The sequence below is a fragment of the Fusarium subglutinans genome (assembly GCF_013396075.1).
Source record: "Fusarium subglutinans strain NRRL 66333 chromosome Unknown NRRL66333_c0000019, whole genome shotgun sequence".
Classification (NCBI taxonomy): Eukaryota; Fungi; Ascomycota; class Sordariomycetes; order Hypocreales; family Nectriaceae; genus Fusarium; species Fusarium subglutinans.
Window position 1 is genome coordinate 453,887 of NW_023502082.1, and position 27,222 is coordinate 481,108.

The 27,222-nt window shown below is 48.9% G+C and overlaps 11 protein-coding genes across 11 annotated transcripts; 5 read left to right on the forward strand and 6 right to left on the reverse strand.

Moving 5' to 3' along the window:
- Positions 1-1,051: 1,051 nt before the first annotated feature.
- FSUBG_2336 (negative-acting regulatory) lies at positions 1,052-5,328 on the reverse strand (the record flags this gene model as incomplete). Its single annotated transcript, XM_036680097.1, has 4 exons — positions 1,052-1,476; positions 1,897-2,022; positions 2,078-2,487; positions 2,624-5,328. 4 exons carry the CDS (start codon positions 5,326-5,328, stop codon positions 1,052-1,054), a joined length of 3,666 nt encoding a protein of 1,221 aa, XP_036542255.1.
- A 681-nt stretch (positions 5,329-6,009) lies between these two features.
- FSUBG_2337 (quinic acid utilization activator) lies at positions 6,010-8,253 on the forward strand (the record flags this gene model as incomplete). Its single annotated transcript, XM_036680098.1, has 1 exon — positions 6,010-8,253. One exon carries the CDS (start codon positions 6,010-6,012, stop codon positions 8,251-8,253), a length of 2,244 nt encoding a protein of 747 aa, XP_036542256.1.
- Positions 8,254-9,075: 822 nt separating this feature from the next.
- Positions 9,076-10,761, forward strand: FSUBG_2338 (quinate permease; the record flags this gene model as incomplete). Its single annotated transcript, XM_036680099.1, has 2 exons — positions 9,076-9,976; positions 10,025-10,761. The coding sequence occupies 2 exons, from the start codon at positions 9,076-9,078 to the stop codon at positions 10,759-10,761; spliced, it is 1,638 nt and encodes a 545-aa protein (XP_036542257.1).
- Positions 10,762-11,981: 1,220 nt separating this feature from the next.
- On the reverse strand, positions 11,982-13,199 carry FSUBG_2339 (beta-lactamase; the record flags this gene model as incomplete). Its single annotated transcript, XM_036680100.1, has 1 exon — positions 11,982-13,199. The coding sequence occupies one exon, from the start codon at positions 13,197-13,199 to the stop codon at positions 11,982-11,984; it is 1,218 nt and encodes a 405-aa protein (XP_036542258.1).
- Positions 13,200-14,137: 938 nt separating this feature from the next.
- FSUBG_2340 (polyamine transporter 4) lies at positions 14,138-15,766 on the forward strand (the record flags this gene model as incomplete). Its single annotated transcript, XM_036680102.1, has 2 exons — positions 14,138-14,701; positions 14,798-15,766. The coding sequence occupies 2 exons, from the start codon at positions 14,138-14,140 to the stop codon at positions 15,764-15,766; spliced, it is 1,533 nt and encodes a 510-aa protein (XP_036542259.1).
- Positions 15,767-15,786: 20 nt separating this feature from the next.
- On the reverse strand, positions 15,787-16,254 carry FSUBG_2341 (uncharacterized protein; the record flags this gene model as incomplete). The annotated part of the gene is made up of 1 exon (XM_036680103.1): positions 15,787-16,254. One exon carries the CDS (start codon positions 16,252-16,254, stop codon positions 15,787-15,789), a length of 468 nt encoding a protein of 155 aa, XP_036542260.1.
- A 436-nt stretch (positions 16,255-16,690) lies between these two features.
- Positions 16,691-17,724, reverse strand: FSUBG_2342 (quinate dehydrogenase; the record flags this gene model as incomplete). Its single annotated transcript, XM_036680104.1, has 2 exons — positions 16,691-17,430; positions 17,484-17,724. The coding sequence occupies 2 exons, from the start codon at positions 17,722-17,724 to the stop codon at positions 16,691-16,693; spliced, it is 981 nt and encodes a 326-aa protein (XP_036542261.1).
- A 721-nt stretch (positions 17,725-18,445) lies between these two features.
- On the forward strand, positions 18,446-19,501 carry FSUBG_2343 (4-hydroxyphenylpyruvate dioxygenase; the record flags this gene model as incomplete). Its single annotated transcript, XM_036680105.1, has 1 exon — positions 18,446-19,501. One exon carries the CDS (start codon positions 18,446-18,448, stop codon positions 19,499-19,501), a length of 1,056 nt encoding a protein of 351 aa, XP_036542262.1.
- A 150-nt stretch (positions 19,502-19,651) lies between these two features.
- On the reverse strand, positions 19,652-20,149 carry FSUBG_2344 (catabolic 3-dehydroquinase; the record flags this gene model as incomplete). Its single annotated transcript, XM_036680106.1, has 2 exons — positions 19,652-19,666; positions 19,874-20,149. 2 exons carry the CDS (start codon positions 20,147-20,149, stop codon positions 19,652-19,654), a joined length of 291 nt encoding a protein of 96 aa, XP_036542263.1.
- A 388-nt stretch (positions 20,150-20,537) lies between these two features.
- FSUBG_2345 (QA-X) lies at positions 20,538-21,735 on the forward strand (the record flags this gene model as incomplete). The annotated part of the gene is made up of 5 exons (XM_036680107.1): positions 20,538-20,715; positions 20,766-20,817; positions 20,865-21,389; positions 21,444-21,575; positions 21,627-21,735. The coding sequence occupies 5 exons, from the start codon at positions 20,538-20,540 to the stop codon at positions 21,733-21,735; spliced, it is 996 nt and encodes a 331-aa protein (XP_036542264.1).
- Positions 21,736-21,843: 108 nt separating this feature from the next.
- FSUBG_2346 (DNA mismatch repair MSH4) lies at positions 21,844-27,024 on the reverse strand (the record flags this gene model as incomplete). Its single annotated transcript, XM_036680108.1, has 11 exons — positions 21,844-22,671; positions 22,719-23,119; positions 23,164-23,521; positions 23,647-23,973; positions 24,023-24,727; positions 25,545-25,765; positions 25,824-26,028; positions 26,538-26,556; positions 26,598-26,667; positions 26,719-26,832; positions 26,883-27,024. The coding sequence occupies 11 exons, from the start codon at positions 27,022-27,024 to the stop codon at positions 21,844-21,846; spliced, it is 3,390 nt and encodes a 1,129-aa protein (XP_036542265.1).
- Between the last annotated feature and the right edge of the window lie 198 nt (positions 27,025-27,222).

Consider the following 27,222-nt stretch of genomic DNA (forward strand, 5'->3'; position numbering starts at 1 on the left):
AGACTATGGACTGGATATAATGCTGATTCCTAATCTCGATCATTCAGTGCCAACTTCAACCCGGGCGGTTAAGTTTAAGCGCTTAGTTGATTCCAGTCTCCGGAATTGATATTCGCGTCAACAGCTCCAATAGGAATGCCTGTATTTACTCGCTTAGAAGTGAAGCAGGGTATCAAAAGAAAGGCCAGGGTAATTATCATTAGAGATTGGCTTTCAATAGAAGAAGGTATCGTTGGATCTTGACCCTTGGAGCCCATGGTAATGGTAGTTTGCCTCAACACTTGACCATATTGATCATGTCTACCGTTTCACGTGTGTTTTGGGATCTATTGTTTCAAACGGTACTTCAGTTAGGCTTATATTGATAAAGGTTGTCGTATAGCGGAGAAACTATTGACATGCATAGCCCCAACAACTCAGTCATGCATCTCCCGCTCCCCGGACCCTGGAGCAAGTAGTTTATTTCTGATCAGGAATGTTAGAGCTTGTAATATTCGAGCATCATTTGACACTTACGCCGCAGTTCTTGCAGGTACAGCTCTGGCCACAGGCGCAAGAGCTAGGTCCGCCGCAGTTACAAGTAGATCCACAATCACAAGCCATGATGATAGACGTAAGGTTATAAAGTTGTATGTAAGGAGATAGTAGCTTGAGAGATACGAATATCGAGAGTTCTAAAGGCTCAAGTCATGAACTTGCCTATCCAAGGGCTTTATATACCCCAACCCCCGCATCTAAATCCGGCAACGGGCCACATGTGATGGATATCAGCATGATCATGACGCATTCGTGACTAGATTCTAGAAGGAGATTCTTCGGGCCGTCGGCCATTGTTTGCTCAAGTGGGGATAGACTTTGGCCTTTGCCAAACTTGGATATAAGCAAGTCACGAGCTGGTAGTATCAGCCTATCACGTTTTCGGTATATGACGTTGAATAATGGCATGCAGGCTAACTATACAAGTGCCGTTTGGATGATATGACACAATATCAAAATCAGGTGCAAAGGCGGTAATAGACATGTTTATTCAGCCAATCAATCAGTCACCACGTCAAAGCCGTGTTACAATGGTCTTATAGAAGCTTGCTAACTGCTCAGCATCCCACTGTCTCGTGGCAACAGCAACATGAGCATCTTTTATCCGTTCATCGTTTTCATCGCTGGTGACGAGTTCCTCCCGTAGTTGATAACCGTGTAACTGTAGAAACATGTTGGCCGCTACCAGGGCCGTCCTCTTATTCCCGTCCTGAAAAGGGTGGTTTAGGATGATCTTCTGGACGAGAATGCCTGCTAGCTGGAAAGGATCATCCTGACCATAGTTCTTATGCTGCTGGGGCGAGAAAACAGCAGACTCGAGGTAAGTCATTTGGGTAGGTCTAGCGCGAATGATGTTTGTTTCGTAGAGTCGAAGGATTTGAGTCGTAGTGAGGAAACGAAAGCATGGGGCAGACATCATAAGCAGGAGAACAACAGAGACTAATTATTCAAGGGCGCTTTTGATCTACCTCGGTGATATCGTAGAACTTGGTTGAGATAGTCAGTGATTGAGACTGCCTTGGTGATAATGAAGCGGAGTACCCAGGAATTGGAAATGCGTGGATACCTAAGGCTCCAAATTCATACCTAGGCAAGAGAACGGAAGCCGACTTGTAGATGGGCTGTATCATTTAACATTGGCTTCCAGGTGGATAACAAAATACATAAGAGGCTCTACATCCAAGAAAGCAAATTCCGTAGCCAGGCTACCTACTCTAGCTATCCTTCAGCTTATCCAGTGCGCCCTTAAGCTTGACAGCGGTTTCTCGGGCCATTCTCTCAAATTCTTCTGTTTCATCACAAAAAACAGCAAATAGTTAGGGCCGTTAAATATTAGGTTCATGGGTGCAGGATACCAACCGTCTGGTGTTCCATCGAGTGTGATAGCATTCCAGTTCCCCGTGAGCCAGAGTGTTGCAGAACTCATATCTTGCTTAGAGTCGCCAAGGGTTTGCTGTAACTCGATTCGAGGAAAGGACAAGGACTCTGGATTTTGTGTTACGCGTGAATGCGTGCTCTCTACCCCCCAAGGCAGACTTACCGTGTGTGAAGCAAAGTGAGCGGTGGTTGAATTGAAGTGAAAGAGTATTAGAATGTGTCTCAATGTCGGGCTTCATTTGAGGAATGACTGCACGCTCGATCGCTTTCCCAATATCGGGTTCAACATAAATATAATTTTCCCCGGGCTCGCCAATCATGATACCACTATCATAAGAGACTGGCATGCCCTTTGAATCGATGGTGGTGAACTTTGCGACAGTATTGTGATATAAGCGAGACGGAATGTTTAGGGTAGGCTTGACTTTCCGAAGAGATGTGCGAACGTGGCGAGATAGCATCATGACGTGAAACGGACTGGGGTCGTTCGTGTTGGCCGAGAGAGTGATGTCAAAAATTGAGTGAATAGCGATGATTGTAAGGGCTGCGAGTCGTGTCAGGTGATACTGTAACCTCGGCGTTGGTCCAGTCACAAACAAGGCGGGACAAGCCAACAGTGGCCGGGGCAATCAACTTCAATGAGCTATGCAAATATATTCTTCAAGCTTCAATTCATCATCATGTTTCCTGCTCATCAAGCGACTGCAACCTAGGTTGTAACTCCTTAAAATTCGACTTGCCCTCCTCAACGGGGTATGCCTCAAACACCATCCTCCTCATGAGCCTCCGCGGGGCTCTCCGACCAGTAAACAACTCAAACTGAGCAAATCCCTGCTCTGGCAATATATCCAGACCGTCCATACTTACCCAACCGCGATGCGACTCTGCTCGAAATTGTGCTAGGAATGGTGTATCCAATGTCTTGTACCCCCACTCAATTGCAACACCGCCAGTCCGACTTCCCAGCCACTCGTTGGGGAGGATCAGTTCGGGGGCGGGGACGTTGCCAATGCGGTGGGTGGGAATACAAGAAACAATGACGGTAGGTAGGCGGAATTCTGCCGGCCAGGCATCTTCTATTGATTCGATGACATGGAAGCGAGAATGCTCGCTGCCGGCGCTCAGTAGGCCATGGTCCTTCCTCTCAAGGACCTGCGTAAAGTGCGACACCATTTTTTCGGCGTTCTTTGGTGTGCGGTTGTAGATGACAATGTTCTTGATGCCAACTTGAAGCATGGCATAGACTGTAGCTCTGGCCATGCCGCCTGCTCCAATGACCAGGCCACAGGTGCTGGACACGACTGCGTTGGCCGGGGAGAGGCCACGGCGAATGCATGCGCGAATGCCAATCCAGTCGGTGTTTTCACCATACAGAGCCTTAATGGGACCTGAGCGGTTGACGCTATCGAAAAAGGCAGCCCCAGATGGTATTGTCCCATCATCATTTAAAGAGCGGATGGGAATCAGTGTGTTGACAGCACCAATTGCGCGGGCGTGTTTGCTCAACGAATGGGTCAAGGTAATGATCTCAACTTTGAAGGGGAGGCCGATTGAGCCTCCACCAAACTCTGGATCCTCGATCAAATGCTTGATTCCTCGAAGCGACGCGCAAGACACTGGCTCGTAGGTATGAGGCAACCCGCATGCCTTTAATGCTGCTTTGTGCATCGCAGGAGACAAACTGTAGCTGACGTTGGCGCCAACGACGTAAAGTTTCATCTGGTCGTATATAAAAGACGAGAAGAGAGCTTCTGTCGCCCCGACCGTGGTAATGGATGGTGTTATTGGGGGCCTAGGATTCACCCGCTCCAGCGAATCTGGTCGGACAACAGTAAGAATTCGATTGAAAGCTTGAGAATTCCGACCAAGAGGGCCAGAATTGTAAGATATAAGTGGGATCTTGGGCCCCTGTAAAGCTGCAACTGATGTCTTGAGGTAGTGAATGCGGAAATTGTCTTCAATAGTAACTGCAGGTCGAATCAATCTAGCAAGATGGCATCCCAGATTGTTGGCCTTCTTATACCACGACATCCATATTGGAGATTCCCATGACGGAGGATCTGTGGTGATGAAGCAATTTCCAATCATCTTTGTTCTCTTTCGAATAGATAATATGCGTGAGATGTGGACGTCTTCGAGTCGAAGGTCGACCGTCATCATCTCGGGTGCGAGACGTACGGAATGGTGAACAAGATCAAGGTAGACACGCAAGACTTCGTCGCTTGCTGTATGAGGTAGGAATATATGCAGGATTATAGGTAAGATAGTGCTTCGCCGTACAATACCAACGCCTTTGGTAATGTTGGCAAGCAGTTTTCCGCTGGCTTCGGACGTCAATGTACCTTGTTCAGCATGTTCAGCCAGGTCATGCACAACTATTTGCACAACATCTGCTCCGATTACATGCTCTTCGACATCAACAGAGTCTTTAATGACATCTGAAAGAGGAATGGAGGTGGCATAGGTAAAGTTGCGTTCCTCCGCAGGTATCCTCGATAAGGGGAATGCAGAGTCTGTGAATGGTATTGTGCCAGCGGGATAAACAAGAGATAGAAACTTCAGGAAGTGTCGCTCGACATGCTTTAACGTTAAATATGGAGCTGGCGATCTTTGTGTCAATGACTCCCGAGAAAGCGACGACTTGGAAGCCTTCTCTGTGACGTTGAAAAACTCAAAGTTGGTGCAAGACCTGAAGATGGCGTTGCTAACATCGAGCAAGCTCTGGACCTTGGAACCGTCGCGGATCTTGAGATGATTCTTAATGGCATCGAAATCACGGACAATGTGGATGACAGGGTTGGTCGCCGCAAACTCTCGCAGGAGACTTTGCACACGACTCTCCATCCAAGAGCAGACAAGAATACAGCCAGTCGAATGTCGCTGCAGGATACTTTGCAAGACCTTGGCTTGCTGCTTGTAACACTCTGAAGACCCATGCTCGGACTTGTAAGCGGCACTCGAAAGGCCCATGGATCTCTGGAAAGCTGGCTCCAGATCAATGACTTTGCGGTCCATTGCCGAGGAAGCCATGATAGCTAACGTCGACTTTCCAGCTCCGCGCATACCGACAAGTATCATTGACGCGTCTGGACTGAAATCAGGGACCTGCCCAGTCAAGGGAGGAAACGTTGGAGAGGGTGTTCGAGTAAGTCCATCGTGTTGGTCCGTATTTGATGGCGCCGCGGATTGAGAATTGGCTCTCGAATTGGCTCGAGAAGTAGCCCGCGATGGAGGTTGAGACTGGAGTACATCGCTCAGTTTAAAAGACTGTGCTTGCGGTGTCGAATTATCGAGGTTATCGCGGGGAATTCCATGATTGTAGTGGACGGTCTTGGGTCGGCTGTGGCCGTTTGGTCGAAGCAAGGTATCCTCGTGGCCAAGAAAGGTCCCCAGGGACCTCTTGACGCCTGCCATTTCGTGCTGCATTTGTCCGGACTCTTTTGACCAGCGCTGTTTCAAGAAGGCGCCATAGTCACCAGAATATCGTAGTTGTTGAGGCTATAGAGAAGGGTCTCTTTGTTGGGTAGGGGAGAATGGTGATGGGCTTGTCGAGAAGCGCTGAGTCCGACTGTCAGTTGTGAAGTGGGTGGGCGATGGGCGAGGAAGCTCGGTAGATCCCCCACCAGACAATCCGGGGCAAGCGAGAGGCGATTGGTCGGGAAAGCGTTTATCCGACCCACTCCGAGGTCCTGTCCAATTACATCGGTGGTGATTCGGCGGTCGGAACTTGGAGGCTGGAACCTACAGACCATCCCCAAGCAACACAGAATTATTCTAGGGCCCCAGATTCTCCCCGCATCACGTCTCATCGCATCGTATCGCATTGCTTTTGTCCGGCACTGTTGCTTTGAGATTCGGCCATGGGAGACAGATCTGCATGACAATGGCACAGGAATCGCGTATCTGAGCTGAGCTTTATTGACATGGGACTCGTATACCTACAATTCCACATCATCGTCATACTAGCAAGCATTGATCCCTCTTCACACTGCTGTTAGGCTCCTCTCCCCTCATATCTCTTTTTCATTTCGTCATGACTGCTGGCCTCGCGACGCAGGCAGCTCATTCATTCTTTTGATCAACTACATCCAAGCAATGCCGCCTAGGAAACGCGAAAACGATGCGGATACTACCAGCGCTGCCGCAACCACAGCTCCCGCCAAACGTCAACGAGTCTCCCTTGCCTGTGATTCATGTCGCACTGCTAGAGAAAAGTGCGATGGCGCCCGTCCTCACTGTGGAACATGCACTGCGCAAAACAGGCCATGCTCATACACCCCTGCGTCTCGCAAGAGAGGCGTGCAGACAGGATACCTACGGACAATTGAGTTGTCCCTGGCATGGCTCTTTGAACAGGTTCCTGGCTGTGAGGGAGCTCTTCATCGTCTCCTTACACAGAATGATGGAGCAGATGGTACCCGCATCCTCGCGACGAAGGACAAGGCTGGCCATCGCCTGTATCGACGATGGAACAAGAGTCGGGTTCACAAAGACATTGGCCGGTTGCTGTCGGATGAGAAGACGCCCCAAAACGATACATCCGCAGACGACTCGGGAACTGAAGATAGCAGCCCGACTGGTGCACAATTGTTCGACGGCAAACCATCACCTGGACTATCGATACAAGGTCTCAATCCATCACAGACGAGCGTCCCGGCTGCATCTTACAACTTCAACTCAGACCAGCCACCATTACCTAGCAAGCTGACACTGCCCCCACACTGGAAAAGACTTGTTGACATATACATGTCTTACACCCACAGCTGGTTCCCAATTATTGAACCTGGAATCATCACACGCACAGCTCTGATGTATCCCCCAGAGGGCCTTGCCATCGAAGCCGACCCCTCATCGGCACTACACGCTCAGCTCTGGGCAGTTTTTGCTGTCTCTTCATTTCAAGACGCGGCTTCTTCCAACCCATCACGACACAACGGATTCTCTCCTAACGAAATTTACTCCATCGCGCAACGGCTTATACCCTCCGACGACGAGACCTTCGAATTAGCCCACATCTCCTCACTCCTCCTTCATTCGATAGTACTCATGGGCCAAAAGAAGACAACGACAGCATGGATCTTGATAGGCCGGGCTTCGCGCCTTGCTTTGCATTATCGCACGACAACATCTCACATGTTTCCGGTTAAGGAAGGCGATGCAGCTTCTCTAAATCATAATGAAGTCAGGGTGCTAGCGGGAAGCTTTATCCTGGACTCTCTTGCTTCACTTAACCTTGGTCAACCGCAAGTGACATCTGGAATTCGACATAGTCTTCCTTCTGTTGTTATAGAACAAGCTCTCGACTTGAACGAACCGTGGACTTCGATTTCGGGATTCGGAAAGGCGGCGGATGACGGACAAGAATCAACACCAGATTGCGCATCACCACTATCAACCTTTCGACAACTTTTTGCCTTCTGTAGACTTTGGGGTACCAGCATGGATGCAAGGCTATACAATGACCGCAACCCTCAACGGATCACTCCAGAAGACCTGGTCAGAAGCTTGGACGCTCGCTTTTCATTTTGCAATTCCCTCATCTTCGGTGGCTCGACGCCAAGAGTGCCCTCAGCATATTTGCTCCAAGGCATGTTCTTGGCAATCACCTTAGACTTGGTGCCGGGTCATCGGCCGTCCCTCTTATCTAATTTCATAGAGGTTGTTGAGTCGTGTCTGGAAAACTTTGGACCAGGTGGAACACCGCCAATCATAGCCATCTTGATGGATATAGTCAAGCACCACGGCCATGGGGACCGAATGCCAGAGCACGACCAAGTCAAGTGGAATTCGACAATGGGATCGCTCACAGACGGCTGGAAGCTCAAATATCAAGGGTTAGAGGCCCCTAAAAGCAACCAGCATACACCTAGTTCTGTGGATCCATCACGCCGCCCAATAGTGAGCCCATCATTCATGGATGAGATATCAACCGCCTCTCATCCCTCGCATCACACAGACCACCCTGCCCCTATCACATCCGGGGAACTGGAACATGAGCTCGGCCGAATGCAGCAACGCCAAAAAGAGCAGCAGGCATTATCATACGAACGGCAACGTTACCAAGCTGCAGACCGTAGCCCGGCTACTTCACAGTCTCTATATACACTAACACCCAACCTGACATTTCATACCCTTCACACGCCATCTCTTGATGGGCAAATGGGATCATTACAAAACTCGATGCCGAGTCAACTACTTGATTACGACGCAATTCTGGATGAGCTTGGATCCATAGACTGCGCGGATGGTATTGATGTGGATCCTCAGTTTATGACTAACTTGGGCTTTGCGCCAGGCTGTGATCTGGGCGAGATGTTTCAAGGTGATTTCGGGACATGATTTAATGCAATCTAATCAATATTTACACGGATACATATTCATCCAAGTTGTCCCTGTCTGCCTGTCTGTGATGTCTTGGCTGATGGGGCGTAAGAAACTGCCCAGGCTGACAGCGCTGATCACATCTGTTCAGGTCGAGATCCTTACAACATCCCAGGAGTAACATCCCTTCATCCTCGGAGAATGTTACATTTTTGCTGACGCGGTGTGTTGGAGCTGCTCCAAAACGTCCAATCAACCTCGGAACAATGCCGACATCGCCGTGTGAATGGGGAACACAGGGATAAATGCTGAGCGCTTGAGATTTTGTCCCCATTTCCTGACGAAAGAAGGTTAGATCCGCGGCCACATGGTCGCAATGATGCGGAGACCCTAGAACAGTTGGGTCAGGATGTGGCACCGGGGAAAAGTCTTTATCCCTCGACACGTTCTCAGCAGCCCGAGACCCTGTGCGTCCCAGTAAACAGACAATGACAATCTCGAATCTCATGCAACGACGGAAGCATATTCTTCCCCCACAGATCCAACCCCGCAAACCCCGGACTGAATCCCCAATTCTGGAGAAGCAGTTGTTCGGTTGTTGAATTGAGTTGGCCCTTGCTGGCAGCGGCACACTAGTCTTTGGAAACGGGTTTTACTGCTAGACTAGGGGGAATATGGGTCAACTTGACTTGTATAAATCTTTGCCCCCCACCGGGTTTTGGGAATTGTCTCTTCGACTCTCCAGTTCATCCACTACCTTCTTTGCAACTTTATCTCCCCACAAGCTGCAACAGTTCTCAAGCTGTAAAGTTCAGGTTTGAGCCTTGAGACGCCGCAATCATGGGCCTCTTGACTCTGCAAGAAGATCGGCCTACGCCGAAGGCCGTCTACAACTGGCGCGTCTACACATGCGCCGCCATTGCATCAATGGCTGCTTGCACAATCGGTTACGACTCTGCTTTCATCGGCACGACCCTTGCTTTGCCCTCATTCGTGCAGGAGTTTAACTTTGAGAATTATGAGCCTAATGCGCTTGCGCTGGTCAAGCAGAACATTGTCTCTGTGTACCAGGCCGGTGCCTTCTTTGGATCTCTGTTCGCCTACGTCAGCAGCTACTTTATTGGTCGCCGATACTCTCTCATCCTCTTCTCTCTTGTCTTTATGGTCGGTGCTGGTATGATGCTGGGTGCCAATGGAGCCCGGGGTCTCGGCCTTATTATCGGTGGACGCGTCTTGGCCGGTATCGGTGTCGGTGGATGCTCCAACATGACACCCATTTACATCTCAGAATTGGCTCCTCCCGCCGTACGAGGTCGTCTTGTCGGTCTTTACGAAGTCGGATGGCAAGCCGGTGGTCTTGTTGGTTTCTGGATCAACTACGGAATCAACCAGCACCTCCCTTACGCCCCTGGCCAGAACGAGAACGTCTGGCTGATCCCCTTTGCTGTTCAGCTCATCCCTGCTGGTCTTCTTCTTATCGGTGCCGTCTTCATCCCTGAGTCGCCTCGATGGTTGTTCTCTAAAGGCAAGCGCGACAAGGCTATCAAGAACCTTTGCTGGATGCGAAACCTTGACCGAGAGGATATCTACATCGTGGAGGAGATTGGCTTTATCGATGCTGAGATCGACCGATTCAACAGCGCGGTTGGCGCCGGCTTCTGGAAGCCTTTTGCTGCTCTCAAGCAGGCCAAGGTTCGGTGGCGTTTCCTCCTCGGTGCTCTTCTCTTTGTCTTCCAGAACGGTAAGCACGCTCATCTAGGTTTTCACTTCAATGACTAACATTTTCCAGGCTCTGGTATCAACGCCATCAACTACTACAGCCCCACTGTCTTCAAAAGTATCGGTATTACCGGTACCAACACTAGCTTCCTCACCACTGGTATCTTTGGCGTTGTCAAGACGGCCATCACCTTTGTCTGGATTCTCGTTCTTATCGATCATGTCGGTCGCCGAAACCTTCTCATGATTGGTGCTGGTGGCGGTGCTTTCTGCATGTACTTCATCGGTGCCTACATCAAGATTGCCAACAACCAGGCCAAGATCGATGCTGGAGAGACACCCACTCTTTCTTCCGGTGGCATCGCAGCTATCTTCTTCTTCTACCTCTGGACTGCCTTCTACACACCTTCTTGGAATGGCACACCATGGGTTCTCAACTCAGAGATGTTCGATCAGACCACCCGCTCTCTGGGCCAAGCCAACGCCGCTGCCAACAACTGGTTCTGGAACTTCATCATCGCCCGTTTCACCGAGCAGATGTTCAACGCCTGGGGATGGGGAGTATATATCTTCTTCGCCTCTCTCATGGTCATTTCCGTCTTCTTCGTCTTCTTCTGCATCCCCGAGACCAAGGGTGTTCCGCTTGAGGCGATGGACAAGCTGTTTGAGACTAAGCCTATCTGGAGGGCTAACAAGATTGTCATGGAGGAATTGAGACTCCAGGATGAGGAGTTCCGTCACAATGTTGATGGTGCTGATCTGCGAGAGGAGAAGGCCAATGCTGAGCAGATTGAGGGCAAGGTCTAAAAGTTTTGATGATTAAATGCGAAATGTAAAGCGAAATGTAAAGCGAAATTGAATAGAAGCCAAATTGGATTAATATACCCCTTATACATCACTTTTACCATCCTCTATAACTGGATTATTAACCATACTGGTTGGTACCATTGAGTTGTCTAAGTTTGGTGTGAATTTACAAGCGTTCGACCATAGATTTTACCTGATAAGAGACATGGCTCACAATTTATACAAGCTAGATTATGAGGTTTTACCTCCTTTCATAAAGTATAAGATTTGTTGGCAGTTAAAGCTTATGACATCTCAATGATACGTGTCAAGCCAACACACTCAATAATTCCAATTGACTTCAGCTTTTGGAAGGCAATCCAAGAAGTACAAGACCTTGATGCTTGTCATCCTAGGCAAGGCAAATGCCTCCGCCTAGCTCGACCCCACAGTCTTCTTGGTGCCTCTTCTTCTTGAAGCTGTGAACAGTACCAAAAGAGGGAATTTTCTACTGAAGGAGGAGGTGTTCTTCAATATTCATAGAGGGGATTTCATAACTACACTCCCGGGGGGCCTCCTTAAGTCGAGGGCAACCTAATCCGTTGTCTATTGCTTCACCTCGCCTACTCAATATCAACAACACCCCCTTCGATGACACTGGAAGAGAATGGCAAAGAACAATGATTCTTCCGTACTTGCATCTGAAAAGGCTTGCTTATAGTCCACTTGAAGAGGCGCAGACAAGGGCTTTTGAGTATAGGTATAGAAACTCTTGGTATGTTCCGATAAGACATGAATACCGCGGCCTTTATTAAGTAACCAGTTTTTCCTGTTAGGAAAGGCTTGCATATGTTAAATGTCGCTTTGTTAGGATAGAGCTGAGTTGGTACAGAATAGACTTATCAGAGGGTATCTTGGCTGTCTCATGTGTGAGGCGCGTGCTGTAAGCATCAGTGGCGGTTTCTATCAACTCAAAATAACACTCTTATCAAATCAGTTCAGGCAGTATACCGACTACTTAACACAATTGCCCAAGATAAGCTTTTCAGCCTATCTAATGATCACGTCTGACGTATAAAGAGAACTCAAATGCATTCACCAAAGGATAAAAAGGCCCAGTCACCCATCGTAGAAGGAGGAAAGGTTAAACTGGCTGGTCAAGGTTGGGGAATATTGAGTCACAAGGTGGCGAAAGATCGGTCATAACAAAGTTATTTTAACACAATGTTGGCTGTCTCATATTATACCTTGCCACTCTCCTTCCACGCAGCGTACTTTTGATAAATATCCTTCCTAAACACATCCTTCAAATCTGTAGCAACGCCTCCATCAAGCGGCAACTTTGCAAGAACAGCCCCAACACCACAAATATCATTCTTGCGATCAATGAACCACGCAAACGACAAACCTCCACCCCAAGACATAGTATGAGCACCATACCATCCCTCAACATCCTCAAGTGTAATAGTGCCTCCAAGCCCATGCCCAACCTTTGTCTCCTCGCCGATACCAACTCTGAAGAAAGGGCCGAGTGGACTAGCTAGCATGCCTTGTTGACCGACAAGTGCTTCAGGGGCAAGATGGTTCTGAAACATGTCGGCGCAGGTTTCTGGCTTGAGGAGTTTTCCGTCGTTGGCGAGTAGGGACTGAGCGATTTTGAGATAAGTTGGTGCAGGCATTGCAAGGCCGTGGCCGCCGAAACATCCATCTGATCGGCCGTTGATTTCAGCCCCTTGACCCATGACTGCAAAGCCAAGACCCTTCGGATCATCGGGGTTGAGATTCACGAGACGCTCGCGCAAATCTTCTCTTGTAACAGGAAAGAACTGAGCGTCGGTTTTCAAACCAAGAGGCTTCAGAATACGCTCATGAACATGCTCCTCCAAGGTATTTCCAGTAACACGCTCAACAATTCGACCTGCCCAGTCTAAACCAGAACCGTACATCCATCCCTTTCCAGGTTGATGCAAAAGAGGATAGATGAAAGTGTCTTCAACCTTTCTCTTCTTTCCATCTTTAGGTTTATACTTGCTGCTCCATTTTCCTATCTTCGGATCCAAGAAATCATACGCCAATCCAGCGCTGTGCGTAAGCAGCATTTCAAGAGTGATAGGTTGACAGGTTGGTTCAAGAATCGGCTCATCATCTTCTGACCAGTCTATAAGAACCTGTTTCTCTGCCAACTCCGGTGCAATCTTTGATAAATCACCCTTGAGAGTAAGGAGACCGTCATCAACGCACTGCAGAGCCGCGATGGAAGCTATGAGCTTTGTAGCTGATGCGAGACACAAGATATCATCAAGCTGCTGGGGACGCTTTTCACCAGAGAGAAGAGTTCTCTTTCCAAGGGCTTTGTTGTACGTGAAGTCTCCGTTGGAGTTGGTGGCGCAGATGATGCCTCCGTTGATCTTGCCAGAGTCGATGGCAGCTTGGAAGTTCTTCTCGATGGTTCTCGCCATTGCAAGAGTGGAGAAGGATGTTATTCTGGCGTGTGACTTGAAGGATATAGCGACGAGTGAGTGATGAGGGATTTTCAGTCTTGATAGCATTGGGAATCTGAGTATTTATGCAGTTGGTTGATGTAAGACAGACGAGGTAATCATCCGAGAGGAGTTCAATCACGTGGGGTCGCTATACACGGCGAGTTGTTACGCCAGCCAATCAGACTGCTTATTTTCCGAGCGAGCGAATCGACATCTACCATTTCCTTCTCATAACCACTATTGTAAGGCCGGTGAGTCAACGGTTGGAAGCTCTACCACTTTTTTACTATTATATAGATCTATTATCCTCTCGAATAACTCCCCAAGAGACTTGTTAAAAGTCTGGTCTAAGTAAGATTCGGATACCAAATTCCATTGTGTTTGTTTAATCAACCAGTCAGACGACGTCATCCAGACAGACCACCCAACCTCAGATCTCAAATGACTCACTCTTTTCAATCAGCGATTGGTTTGAGAATCAAATACATTGCCTGCCTCGGGAAATAGTTTGCTTACGCCCTTCTGATGACGCCCCATGGACCAAAACTACCCCACAGACGTGAAAGACCACCCTGCAGATCAGTCGGGGTAATCCTTCGGCCATGAGGCATTCTTACCGATACACGGTGGAAGCGAAAGCAATTTCTTACATGATATCAAAATTCAATTATAATTTCCGATTGCTTAAGTAGACTTGTATGAGGTTATTCAAGGCTGTGAGTTCATATGTGATAGATCGTCCGGCCTTGAGTATGCCCTACTGAGCTGATAGAATTGTTCGATTTGAGACATCTGACAGCTTTCAAGACATGTGTTTGACATTAGGTATATCAGTAAATACTATTTATGATATATACTCTTTAGTAGTAGTAAGAAATATTTCACAGAACTGAGATATCCAGGATCCGGGCACTATGCCATATCTTGCCAAGCTAGAATCTCCAACACCACGGCAAGATATCGTCTTCGCCGAACATATATTTCTCAACTTCGACGTTACTCCTACAGATCCTCCTACACTCAAGCCTGCACTTACCACCATGGAATCTTCAACCTCCTCCCCTCTCCCAGAAATGATAGATATCAACACCCTTTCACACCAAGAACCAACAATCTCACCCCAAACAATAACCCGCATCAACGCAGCCTACGACTGGACATCTCCCAACGATCCCTCCAACCCCCGAAACTTCTCCCTCCTCACAAAAGCCCTTAGTATAGCATCCATAACATCCCTCGCCTGGTCATCCTGCTTCGCCGGTGCCATATACGCCCCCGCCCAAACCACCGTCAGCCATGACTTCCACCAAGGCCGTTTACTTTCCGTCCTCCCTCTGAGCTTATATAACCTCGGCATGGCGTGCGGTCCGCTCGTTGGAGCACCGCTCTCTGAGACGTATGGCCGTAAGACGGTCTATGTCGCTACTACACCTATCTTTCTTTCTTTTTTGCTGGGATCGGGATGTGCAAGGGATATTGTGAGTTTGTCGATTTTTCGGTTCTTTGCGGGGATGTTTGCATCGCCGAATGTTAATAATACATCTGCTACGATAATGGATTACTGTGCGCCGCAGTATCGCGGGGCGAGTTTGGGGATATACTACTCTATTCCTTCGCTTGGAGCAGCTGTTGGGCCACTTGTTGGGGGGGTCGTACAGAGGTCTTTTGGGTGGCGGTGGACGCAGTGGGTTGCTGTTGTGATAACGTGTGTTCTTTACATTCCGGTTTTGTTCACGAGGGAGACTTATAAGAAGGTTGTCCTTCGAAGACGAGCTATTAGGATGGGTCTGGGTGATAGCTCTTCCCAGCAAACAACTGTTGCTCGGACGGTCCGACATTTCTTTACGGTTCTCATCCTTCGACCTCTTCATATGCTGTTTACTGAACCAATCGTCACTCTGGTCAGTCTCTACAACGGCTTCATCTTTGGACTATTGTACACATTCATCATATCCGTCCCCTGGATCTTCAGACATTACTATAATTTCAGCGCAACCGGCGAGTCCCTCTCATATCTGGGTATAACTCTCGGCACCCTCTTGGCCTGCGCTCCCTTTGTCCTAATCGACTTTTCATACTATCAAAAGCGCCTTATCCACTGGACTCAAACCCACGATGCAAGCGAACCCTTTCCCCCAGAGCATCGCCTCATCTCCTCCATGATCGGGAGTTTTCTCCTCCCCGCTAGTCTCCTCATAGCAGGGTGGACAGCTGAATTCCGCTTGCACTGGATTCTCCCCATCTTCTTCCAGGGCATGACGATGCTGGCTTGTCTTCTGATTTATGCTGGTGTAAATCTCTTTATGCTCGATGCTTACGGTCCTTTGTATGGAGCATCGGCATCGGGTGCTATGATGCTGAGTAGATATTCGTTGAGCTTTGCTTTTCCGATGTTTGCGCTGCAGATGTTTGAGAAGCTTGGCGCGGGATGGGCGACCACGCTTTTGGCGGGTATCACGTTTTTGATGGCGCCTATACCGTGGTGTTTCTTTGTTTATGGGGAGAGGATTAGGGCGAGGAGTAGATACGAGTCAAGCTCATAGTTAGACGTCAATAGATCTTGTCAATCTTCATCCTCGCCAACCATCTCCATGCCCTCATAAAGACCAACCCAATCCTCCAACCTGTCTTTCACAAAAATATCCAAATCCCAGGGCTCATCAGTCAGCGCATCTTGATCTCCAGCCCAAACATACATATCCGCCTCCACAACGCTGCCATCATCCAGCACCACATCGACGCTCGTAGGAGTATAAGTTTCGCCCTCAAAGTCATCGAGCTTCTTGCGCATAGACTTGGTCTCCAGGACAAGTAGGTCACCATCTACTTCGTGCCCGTCTTTCTTTACAACGGCGGGATAATCTCGTGAGCGCACTGTGTAGCGTGCATAACCGTGTACTTTGGCTGGACGGGAGAGGGCTGAGATGAGTTCTGTGTTTGCGGCGTCGCCGGTTAGAGCCCATGCTAGGAGAGGGCGGGCGCGGAGGGTGCCGTAGATGAAGACAGGCCGTGGCTTTGAAGATTCAGCCATTGTGTTGACTTTTGTGGAGAGACTATAAGCCGTGTAGATTATTGGTTTCTTGTGCCTTGTTGCGTGTGTATCTTGAGAGGAACATGTCGAGGTGAAGTTTCACCCACGGTAGGTGATCAGGTAGCCGAATCTTCAACTTGGCATTCTCTTTATTTCCATAGGCACAGAGGAAAATAAAAGTCTATATGTTTGCTGCCTGGCCAGTTGTTGCAATGATTGGATAAAGTAATGATGCCTTTGACCAGCTAAAAGCTTATATTTAGGTAAAGATTTATAAATTTAGGTAAGTTTAGGGTACCTAAAGAAGCATCACATTATCGTCAACCAACAGCAACAAAGGCAATGAAGTAACAAAAAGTCCAATCATTCATCTAACAAAACGCCAATAATGTAATGCACGCTATTTATCTATGCCCAATAAAACACAAACCCTCCCTCACAGCTTCGCCTCCGCCCTCTGTGCAACCTTCTCCGCAATAGCAACATGCACCTTTTCAATCGGCATTTCCTCCAACTGCTTTCCAGTCCAGTACTTGTCCTGCTCCAAGCCCTGATAAATCAACGCCTCCGTTCCCAGAATAACCTTCCACCCTTTATCCTCTGCAATACCGCCCAATCTCGTAAAAGGCGTGGGGTTGTAGCACATCTCCAGAATAGCGCCCTTCTGCTCCTTATCCAAAAACGTCTCTGTCACCGCGCGCGCGCGAATCTCCTCTTCTGTCTCGGGCTCAAAGTCTGGTACGCACGCTACGATAGCACCGGGTGCTTCGAGACCTTGTGCCTGGGCTACATCCTTGACGTGTAGTAAACCCTCGCCATAGCCGCGCTCAGCACAGTCGGCGATCACGGCGGTGACCTCTGCCTCGTCGCGGTTGACGAGGTAAATCGTCTTGACCTTCATCCACTTGCGCAGCGCATAGATAGCACTTCTAGCGGCGCCGCCACCGCCGACTACGAGGGCGGGCTTGTTGTGGAAGACAGCGTCGGGGTTGTCGATGTTTTGGTAGAATGAGTCGCGGATGCCGATGACGTCTGTGTTTGCGCCGCAGAAGATACGGCGGCCGTCGCGCTCACGGATGAAGAGGGTGTTGCAGGCGCCGACGTCGCGGCATTCTTCTGTGAGTTCATCTAGGTAAGGGATGATGGCGACTTTGTTAGGCATGGTAACTGAGGCGCCTGTTCATCGTCAGTTACTCAATTGAGTGAGTGAATGGGTGAATGGAACGTACCGTAAAAGTCGGGATGTTGCGCCAACTCCAAAAAGCCAGGAATATCAGCTGAATCAAGTCTAACCTGACCCCACTTCAAGCCCAAATCTTGATAAATAACATTATGAAGAAACGGCGACAGCGAAGCAGTCAATTTCTTGCCAAACAGGTACCCGTGGCGTTGGAGCTGTGAGACCTGGTGCGATTGGAGAGAGTCTCCAGAGACGGAGCCTTGCTCAGAGGAGATTTGCTGGACAGACATGATAGATAGATAGATAGTGCAAGAGACAAGAGACAAGAAAGTGGCCTGATTGAGGGAATGATCCTGGAAAGTAGCGACGATAGATCTATTCAAGTAATAAACCGTCCAGTAGCAGAGAACGCAATGGAAAAAAACCCCAGATCCTCGCTTCTCATTGCCCCCCCGCCGAGACCTCCGCCTCAGAGGGTTTATCCACTAAAGCTGGGGTTGCAATGCAAGAAATTACCGGGTCTGGACCTCCACCGTCGGATAAAGACTTAGCCACCTCGGCCCCGGGTAATGGATAAACATCACCTTCATCCCCCCCGTGATGTAAGACTGTGTGCGGTAGCGACCGTGGAAATTGCCTTATCATTTTCTTGCGAATGGGTATCTCCTCTTAAACGATTAGCATGGCTCGGCTGGTACCGCCTCGTGACGGCTTTTTTTGATATGACGATGGATAAGGTAAGATCGAGATGGGAAAACGGGGGTGGTATTGGATGAATGATTGCTTTATCATCGAGTCTTGATCAGGGGCATTCTCCGCTCTGTAGATTCTATATCAAGTTGCCACAGCATCAGCGGTGCTTTGTTTCTCTAGTTATCTCGTTATTGTATCCATCGCTGTTCATATAAGCCTTCTATCATCGAGTGTCATTCACCATACTATACTACCACTTATACCCATCCACTACATCACATTAGCGACTTCAGTATACGATTGTCTGATACCGCAGCCATGGCTCACAAACCAAGCATATGCACAATGTCCCTAGGCCGTTGTTTCGCAGGCCACTCCCTCCCCCACAAACTCGACATGGCCGCAAAATACGGCTTCCAAGGCATAGAAGTCTTCTACGAAGACCTCGTCGACCTCGCCAAATCCCTCCCAGGCGGCGACACACCCTCTAACCAAATCACCGCCGCCCGCACAATCCGCGACCTCTGCGCCGCCCGCTCCCTCACCATCATCTGTCTCCAGCCCTTCATGCACTTTGGCGGCCTCATCGACCGTCAAGCACAAGCACAACAATTTGAACAACTCAAGCTATGGTTTGAGCTATGTCACGCATTGGAAACAGATCTTATCTTGTTCCCTAGTAGCTTCTTGCCAGAGGAGCAACTTACAGATGATATGGATGTTATAGCCGCTGATTTCACGGTGGCTGCTGATATGGGGCTGGAGCAACAGCCGCAGATCAAGTTTGCTTTTGAGGCGTTATGTTGGGGAACGAGGATCAACAAGTGGGAGCAGAGTTGGGATATAATCCAGCGCGTTGACCGTGAGAATTTCGGTATCTGCCTGGATAGTTATAACATCCTCGGTCGAATCTATGCCGACCCTGCAGCCGTAGGCGGCAAGACAAAGGACTGCGACACCGTCACCAAAGAGTCCATCAAGCGTATCCTCACAGACATCGACGTCAGCAAAGTCTTTCTAGTGCAAGTGGCTGACGGCGAGAAACTCAGTTCTCCTCTGAACGAGAGCCATCCGTTTTACAACGCGGAGCAGCCGTCACGGATGAGCTGGTCGAGGAACGCGAGGTTGTTCTACGGGGAGAGTTCGTATAATGCGTATCTCCCGTGTAAGCAATTACTGAGAGCTGTTGTGCAAGGGTTGGGGTTTGAGGGGTGGTTGAGCTTTGAAGTGTTTAATAGGAGGTTTTGTGATAGGGATCAGATTGTGCCGGAGGAGACGGCCAAGAGGGCGGCTGAGTCGTGGGAGAAGATGAAGGTTGAGCTGGGGTTGAGAACGGCGGATGATGTTCAGCCCAGGCTGCAGGCCATGTTGTAGATAATATCTGTTTTGTTGTTGCATTGTTCATAATACCACCAGAATGCATTGTTACTATCATCTGCTGTCTTGAATTGCTCAGTGAACACTCCATCACAACTCCACAGTCACTTAATCCGTTGATGATGTGTGGACTGTAAACAAACACTTTCAACCGTTCAATTTCTACAAACTCTTTTAATTCAGTGCCAACACCTATAGCTTCGTCCTCAACTTCAAGTGTTTAACAGCATACTCAATCGCAGCACTATACCCAAACACCCCCAGCCCACAAATCACCGCCTCTGCCTTATCACACAGATAACTATGATGTCTAAAGGCCTCCCTCGCATGAACATTCGTGATGTGCACCTCCACAAACGGGATATTTACTCCCACCAGTGCGTCCCTTATCGCCACGCTGGTATGTGTGTAAGCGCCCGCGTTGATGATGATGGCATCGACGTTTCCTCGCGCCTCGTGGATTCGGTCGACGATGGCGCCTTCGCTGTTGGCTTGGAAGGACTCTAGGCTGGATGAGAGGGATGATGCTTGGGCTGAGGCGGAGGACTCGACGTCGGCGAGCGTGGTTGAGCCGTAGATGTGTGGCTCGCGTGTGCCGAGGAGATTGAGGTTTGGGCCGTTGATGAGGAGGAGACGACGAGACATGATGGATTGTGTATGAATATCAATATCAGTTGATTATTTTGTTGTTTACTGAGTATCTCTCCTCAAGTCACTTATCAATGATCCCTCGCAAAAGTAAAACTCCGCCAATTCCCCAGCTTTTCCCATTCATCCCCCATCCCCCATCCCCAAACTCTCGGCATCCCCCGCCCCGCGGTTAAGCCTTCATCCCCCTCTACCCCTCCTCCCCCCACTACCAATCCCCCTCCCCACAGCGCATCATAATCCGTTACCGCGGAAAACACGCAAGCTACGGTTTCATACGGCATTCACTACAACAAAACAGCTGCCGTGGACTTTATCCTTTTTCTCTCTACTGCGTCTTCTGGAAAAACAAAATTAGTTTCCACACTCAAAAATAATAATAATAATGGAGCAGCACGAGTTGGACGACATTTACGCTTTTGCCGTGCAGCTCGGCAAAGATGCCGGTGACATGCTCATGGCCGCTGCTCAGCGCCGCATCGATGGGAGTGGACAGTCTTCGAGTGCGGTTTCGTATGTTGAGAAAGAGAACTCGGTAGATATCGTGACAAAGACAGACAATGGTATTCCCTTCTTGTATCCTCATGTCCATGGTATAGTACTGACTGTTTAGATGTTGAGAACTTTATCCGCACAACTGTTCTCAGTAAATATCCTGATCATGGGTGCGTCTTACCCCTCGTCTTATCATGACCGCCACTAACCATAGCAGATTCCTCGGAGAAGAGTCCTACTCTGCTGGCGCTTCGCGAACATACCTCGTTGAAGACAAACCAACATGGGTAGTTGATCCTCTCGATGGCACCGTCAACTTTACACATCTCTTTCCCATGTTCTGCGTATCGATCGCTCTAGTCGTCAAGGGTGTTCCAGTCATTGGTGTCATCAACGCGCCATTCCTTCGCCAATTCTTCTCGTCGTGCACAGGACGAGGCGCATGGCTCAATGAGACACAGCGACTACCGTTGATTCGAAACCCGATCCCTCCGATGCCTGCTAATGCGCCTAGCGGTTGTACGTTTTCCTGTGAATGGGGCAAGGACCGTCGCGATATTCCAGATGGCAACATGTCGCGAAAGATTGAGTCTTTCGTAAACATGGCCTCGGAGAGAAGTGGTAGGGGAGGCAAGGGTGGTATGGTTCATGGCGTGCGAAGCTTGGGCAGTGCGACATTGGATCTTGCTTACACTGCTATGGGATCTTTCGATATCTGGTGGGAGGGTGGATGCTGGGAATGGTACGCAACCTCACGCGTTACTTTACAGCACAACAGAGATGCTAACTTGAATAGGGACGTCGCGGCCGGTTTCGCGATTCTAGAAGAGGCTGGTGGTCTTGTGACAACAGCCAATCCTCCCAGCGACCCAGAGACTGCCGACATTACAAGGGCACATCTTGGAGGCCGATTGTATCTAGCCATACGGTATGAACATATCAACTGAAGCTTGAAGGCTCATTTACTAACACTTGATAGCCCCGCCGGCCCGTCAGAAATCGAAACAGGACGACAGACACAAGAACGAGCAGTGAGAGAGGTCTGGAAGCGTGTCCGAGAATTAGATTACAAACGCCCAGGTGTATAAACAGCTTCAACGATATGAACATAATAAACATAGAACATCTCACAACGAGTACAGCATGACTGACCATTCATATACGCCCCAGATCGGTGGCCAAATAATGCTTCCCAACTACATGTTGTCAACTTCCTCCATTCGGGCAACAAAGTCTTCTTGTAAACGCTGCAGATAACCGGGAAGGGCCTCCTCGCTTCCAGAATCCTTGGCCTGTCTCAATGCATCCTGAAGGTTAAGAATGAGCTTTCGGCGGGCTACAAGTCTAGTTGACTCTGAGCTACGCTTGGTCGTTTCTCGTTTTTGCCTGATGTCCTTGGCCACCTCTTCGGCTTTGTCAATAAAGGACTGAGGAAGCCCGATAGCACGTGCCAAATTTATGCCATAGTGTTCTTCACCTCGTATAGCACCAGAAGTCGCCTTGTAAAGCATCGTAATATGAGGCAATCCATCCTCAGTTGTCGAGGTAGTGGCAGCTAGGTGAAGGTTGAGAATGCCTGGACGATCCGCGAGAACCTTTGTCAGATCAACGTAGTGTGTCGCAAACCAGATAGATGCCTTGCTTAGAATCAAGGCTTCAGACATTGCAATCGCAATTGCCAGACCATCTCGGTTACTCGTGGCCCTCCCCAGTTCATCGATCACGGCCAGGCTCTTGTCGTCAATGTTCCTCAGGATGAAAGACATTTCTCGCATTTCAACAGAAAAGGTCGAAAGGTTACTCTCGATGTTGTCATCAAGCGAAACTCGCGCAAAGATACTGTGGATGATGGGGAAAGCAGCATACTCGGCAGGCACAAACGATCCGATTTGCGCCATGATCTGAAGCAATGCGACCGCCCGTATGTATGTGCTTTTACCACTCATATTACAGCCCGTCACGATGTGGAAGCAATATTGCTCTGTGGAGTAGTAGTCATTGGGCACAAAGGTGCCGTTCATAGTCTATATCAGTCAGTCAGCGTGTATCAGTAGCGGCTTCTTGCACTCACTTTATCGAGGACAGGGTGTCTCGCTGCTTTCAATGCGAGCGTCGTGCTGAGATCTGGCTTCACGTAGTCCCGGGTGGTTGCAAGCTGCGCGAAGGAAGTGATCATGTCGACAAGCGCAACCGATTCGCAGACGCGGAATAAGTGTGGGACATCAGAACGTAGTTCTTTCAGCAAGTCTTGTATAACCTTGTCGCTTCGAATGACAACCTCATTGGAGGTATCTGATAACCTCAGATTCAGCTTGACCAAGTCAAGTGTCTGGCATTCAATCTTGTCCTTCTTTCGCACCACATTGATCAACAGATCCGGGAGGGGACGGTCATCGAAGTCTGCCGCTCGCAGCCTAAGCCAATACTTGCGCCCATTATCGTATCGAAGATTAGCATCAAGCCCGTGTGCCTCTAGATCTTATTAGTGACGTATTGCGCCAAAGAATGTTTCGTACCATTCAGAGCATCGATGTGCTGGTGGATATCTTCTGTGAGCTCTTTGTATGTCTGGCGAGCAACATCAAGCATTCCGTTGATGCCTGCTTTGACAGCAAAGGTTCTCTGATTTCGAAGATCTAGCGCAGACTTCATGTAAGTAACATCCGCCTCAATGGTCAGTCGGATCGTATTGAGACTGTGGCTTGTGATTTGAGGGCGACACAGCTCTCGGACTTTAGTTAGTAAGACGCTGTTGGCAGGACCCAACGCCGTGTGAAGTTCGGGGATTGACTCTAAAAAGCTTTTGATCATGAGGACCTGGTTGATCTGTTCTTCTACTTGTTGGACATCGGCATTGGTGGGAACAATGATCAACTATGGGAGTCAGTGGAATATCCATCAATGAGGTGGTAAGCTTGCCTTGGTCAGGAGCTTTTCCGTGTCATGAAAGAGCTTGAGGGCTGCTCGAGTTAGCGATATTCCATGTTATCGCTGCAAACCTTGCCTTTGCGAATCTCCAAGAACATTTCTTCATTAGTGGTCAACTCGTCCAGCGCATCATACCGGGGTGTGATGAAGAGATCTGGGCGAGTGGGTGGCTGCAGGATATTGCTACGAAGCATCCTTGAACCCATCGGGGTGCATGTATGGTTCAACAGGCCGAAGAGCGAATCTTTAGACTTTGAGTTTCGTATGTTCTGCATGATCTCGAGCGATTGAATAGCCGAAATGTCAATCATCATGGTATCTTCTGAAGGTCGGTATAGGATGCGGAGCGAGTGAGGCACGAAGTTGATTGAGAAGTGTTGCTGGATATACTTCATTGCCTGTTCCGAGTTAGTGCCTTCATTGAAGGCCCCGGGTGATTTCACTTACAGCGGCAAGAGAACAAATGGCATAGAACTTGCCCTGCGTAGCCACCTTCAAAGGCTCTATGTCATCCTTGAAAGCTAGGTTGTGGATATACTCCAGGCCTTCTGTCTCCGACCATGCTGACCTTTCCAATGCGTCGATTTGGACGTCAGGAATGAGGTCTTGGACAAGAGAAAAGAGGGAGCTAGGGTTGTTTGGGGGACAGGCAGTAGTCATGAAGAGAATGCGTGAGGGTGCAGACAGCTGGATCTTGTGAATTGTCTTGACATACGATTGGTTGTCACATATTTGACTTATGACAGCCTCCCCGAGAGAAACATTGACGAATGCGATACCTACTGCAGGGGAAACTCCCCGAGCCTCGCTCACGGCGCATACAATGGTCTGCGCTTCGCTAAGCCCGAGGATGGAAGAGGCAGTTCCGTTACGAGACTTCCTTCCAGATGCTGTGCCAGGCCTCGATCCAGGGCGTACAGTAGAAGGCCTTGAGATGTTAGGTCTTGTGCTATTCCCTGAGTGATCGTATCCAGAGTATTCGCTTAGGCTGGTCTGCGGTCGCCTGGGGGCCAAGGAGTTCCGGACTGCAGTGTTGTCGAGATGTGCCTGGCTATCGCTGCTCTGGAAGTAACTTGAGGACGAGCGACTAGCGGTTCTAGATGGCATGGAGCGGAATAGCTCTATATTCACATCCATGTTGCGATCGATCCACTGTGGTGAATAGAGGGTATTATCTAGGTTGTGATAGATAAGGGCGGTGATAATTTTGAGATTCAGAATGAAATTGGCAAAATGATTTGGTGGAATGTGTTGCAAAGAGCTGGCAGCACCTTCCTGCGTTGGTGGTGAGGAACCTCAAGACCCAGAGTGAGTGTTGGAAGGAGCAGCTATGGAAAGCACCATCAAGTCAGATGTAGAGCAGCCGCATGCGATTATTTATTCAGGTATGCCATCTATGCACTCCAACACATCTCCATCTGCTGTCAATAGTGCTAGTCAACTCCTACGAGGCAATTGAAGTGCTCATCTAAAGTGACAAGAAATCGTGAGTGGATGAAAGAGTTGTTGTCTTTAAGAGTTGTTTAGCTAAGAAGCCTACAGAAAAGTTCAAAGGCGTATAATCCTCGAAAATGATAACATATTATATGAAAAATAGGTCAAGACTAATATTCCTTCAGTAATGGAGCAGATAGCATAAAATGTCATGTAAAAGCCCAGAAGCTTTGCTTAAATCAGAGTTAGGATCTGCTAAGCGCCCCTGCGGTTGTTGGCGATGTTCTTTCAAGTGAGTCAGACAATAAAAGTATCCGTGGTAAGACATTTCGCCGACCTTTGATCAAAGTCACCTGAAGCGACTTGCAACTCAAGAACTTATGAACAAGATCTTCTCCGTCACATCAACAACTGCAAAGTTGCAGGTTCCTACTCGCGCTCTACTTAGATCAAGAAGACGCAAACTATGCTGATGAAATAGAAAACCTTGGCTTTTGTCAAAAAGTCATACTTTCTTTAGAACCTGAGGGCTTACCGCAGTGCAGATGAATGGCAAGCCTTTCCAAGGATCTTGCAACCCGAGTGAGATCCCAAGCACATTCTGTGCCAGTGGTTCCCCCCCCCCTAACATCCCAATCTGTTCGACGAGAAACACGGCGCTGAAAAGGGTACCGGCTTGTTTGGGGTCAATCCACGAGGTGACGAGTGATAAGAGTGTCGAGCGGGCACCAAATCCGAGACCGTAGATCATCGTTGCTATATGGAATCCGTCACATCAAAAGAATTAGAGAGCCTCGAATGTAATACAACTCACCCGCAATCAGGAACGCTGAGTTTTTGGCAAATGCGAGCAAGAGTGACCCCAGGAGGAGGAGCAACAAGCTGGCTCTTACAATTCCAAGATTCAAGACCTGAGGTATGGGCTTCAGGTACTTGCTAACGATCCGCAGCAGAGCAGGCATGATGAAAAAGAATAATCCCAAGTTGACAAGAGCGACTTCGCTAATGAGAGCGTTTGTCTGGTTCGCTTATCAATTTATGTGCACATTTCGCGAACTGCCAAACTTGCCCTCGAAAGCTTCCAATCAAAACGAGAGGATGCATACTGTACTAACGCGCGGAGTGAGATGCCTCGAAAGGTGCTGATAAGAAACACTACTGCTGCCAGGCACATATTCCGACTCGAGAACATGAAGCGGAGAAGATGGACCTGATTATAAGAGGCATAGACAACTGCCCGCAGAATCCTGTGGTCATGTTCGTACGACCTTGGCGGGTCTTCAGTCGAGTCAATGGTCGCCGTGGGTGGGACTATATAATCTTTTGGCATGGTCAAAAGGAGCGGAAAGTTCAACAATAGTAAGACATAGCTGATGAAGAAGGGCAGCCATGGTGAAATATCAGCAGCAACAGATGCCACTGGCGGTCCTACCAACTCGCTAAAAATGAAACACGAGTAGAAGTAGTATAGGCCCCGAGTCCTGTAAACGTAAGCTCTACCCTCAGGTCACTCAAGGCTGAATATTACCTGGTTTCCTCGGTTCATGCTTTTGCAATCATCGCAGCAAGTAACATTTCAGCAGCGTACCTTCCTCCTCCCACGAGGAGGAAGAGAGAAGAGGCCCACACCAGCTTAATGGGTAGTACAAGATTAGTGACTATTATACTGTTAGCCCCATGATATTGTATGCTTACAGTTGAAGGCTTACGAACGACTAGAGTCCAAGTGAGATTCATCAAGATGCCCGCCACAACAACCATAAACACGCCGCGTTGACCTCGGTGATCAGCAATGCGCCCAATGGGCAACGCGACAATGATGGCTGCCAGTAACCTCAGTGTCAAATGTATTTATGCAAATCAGGTTACTTACCCGAAAATGTCTCAAAGGATGCTGCCCAGCCTCGGATCTCGGCCAAGCTTCGCTGGATTGAAGGAACCTTGCAGAGTTCTGATGTGGGAATTTCGTCGTGGTAATGCCGGACGCAAGGAGCGTATTCCAGGGCAGATACCATAGACACGGTCAGAATCATCATTAATAGCTCACATAGTAACTCAAGCCCAATACAGTACTTGAAGCTTGAAGAGAAGCCTGACCAACTATCTGGAACAAGCTGCGGTCTCTGGGTGATGAGGCGATCGGCGGCGGTGGAGGGTCGTTACCCGAGTAGAGGTTCATCGTCTCGCTCCATATTTACCAAATTAGTAGTAAT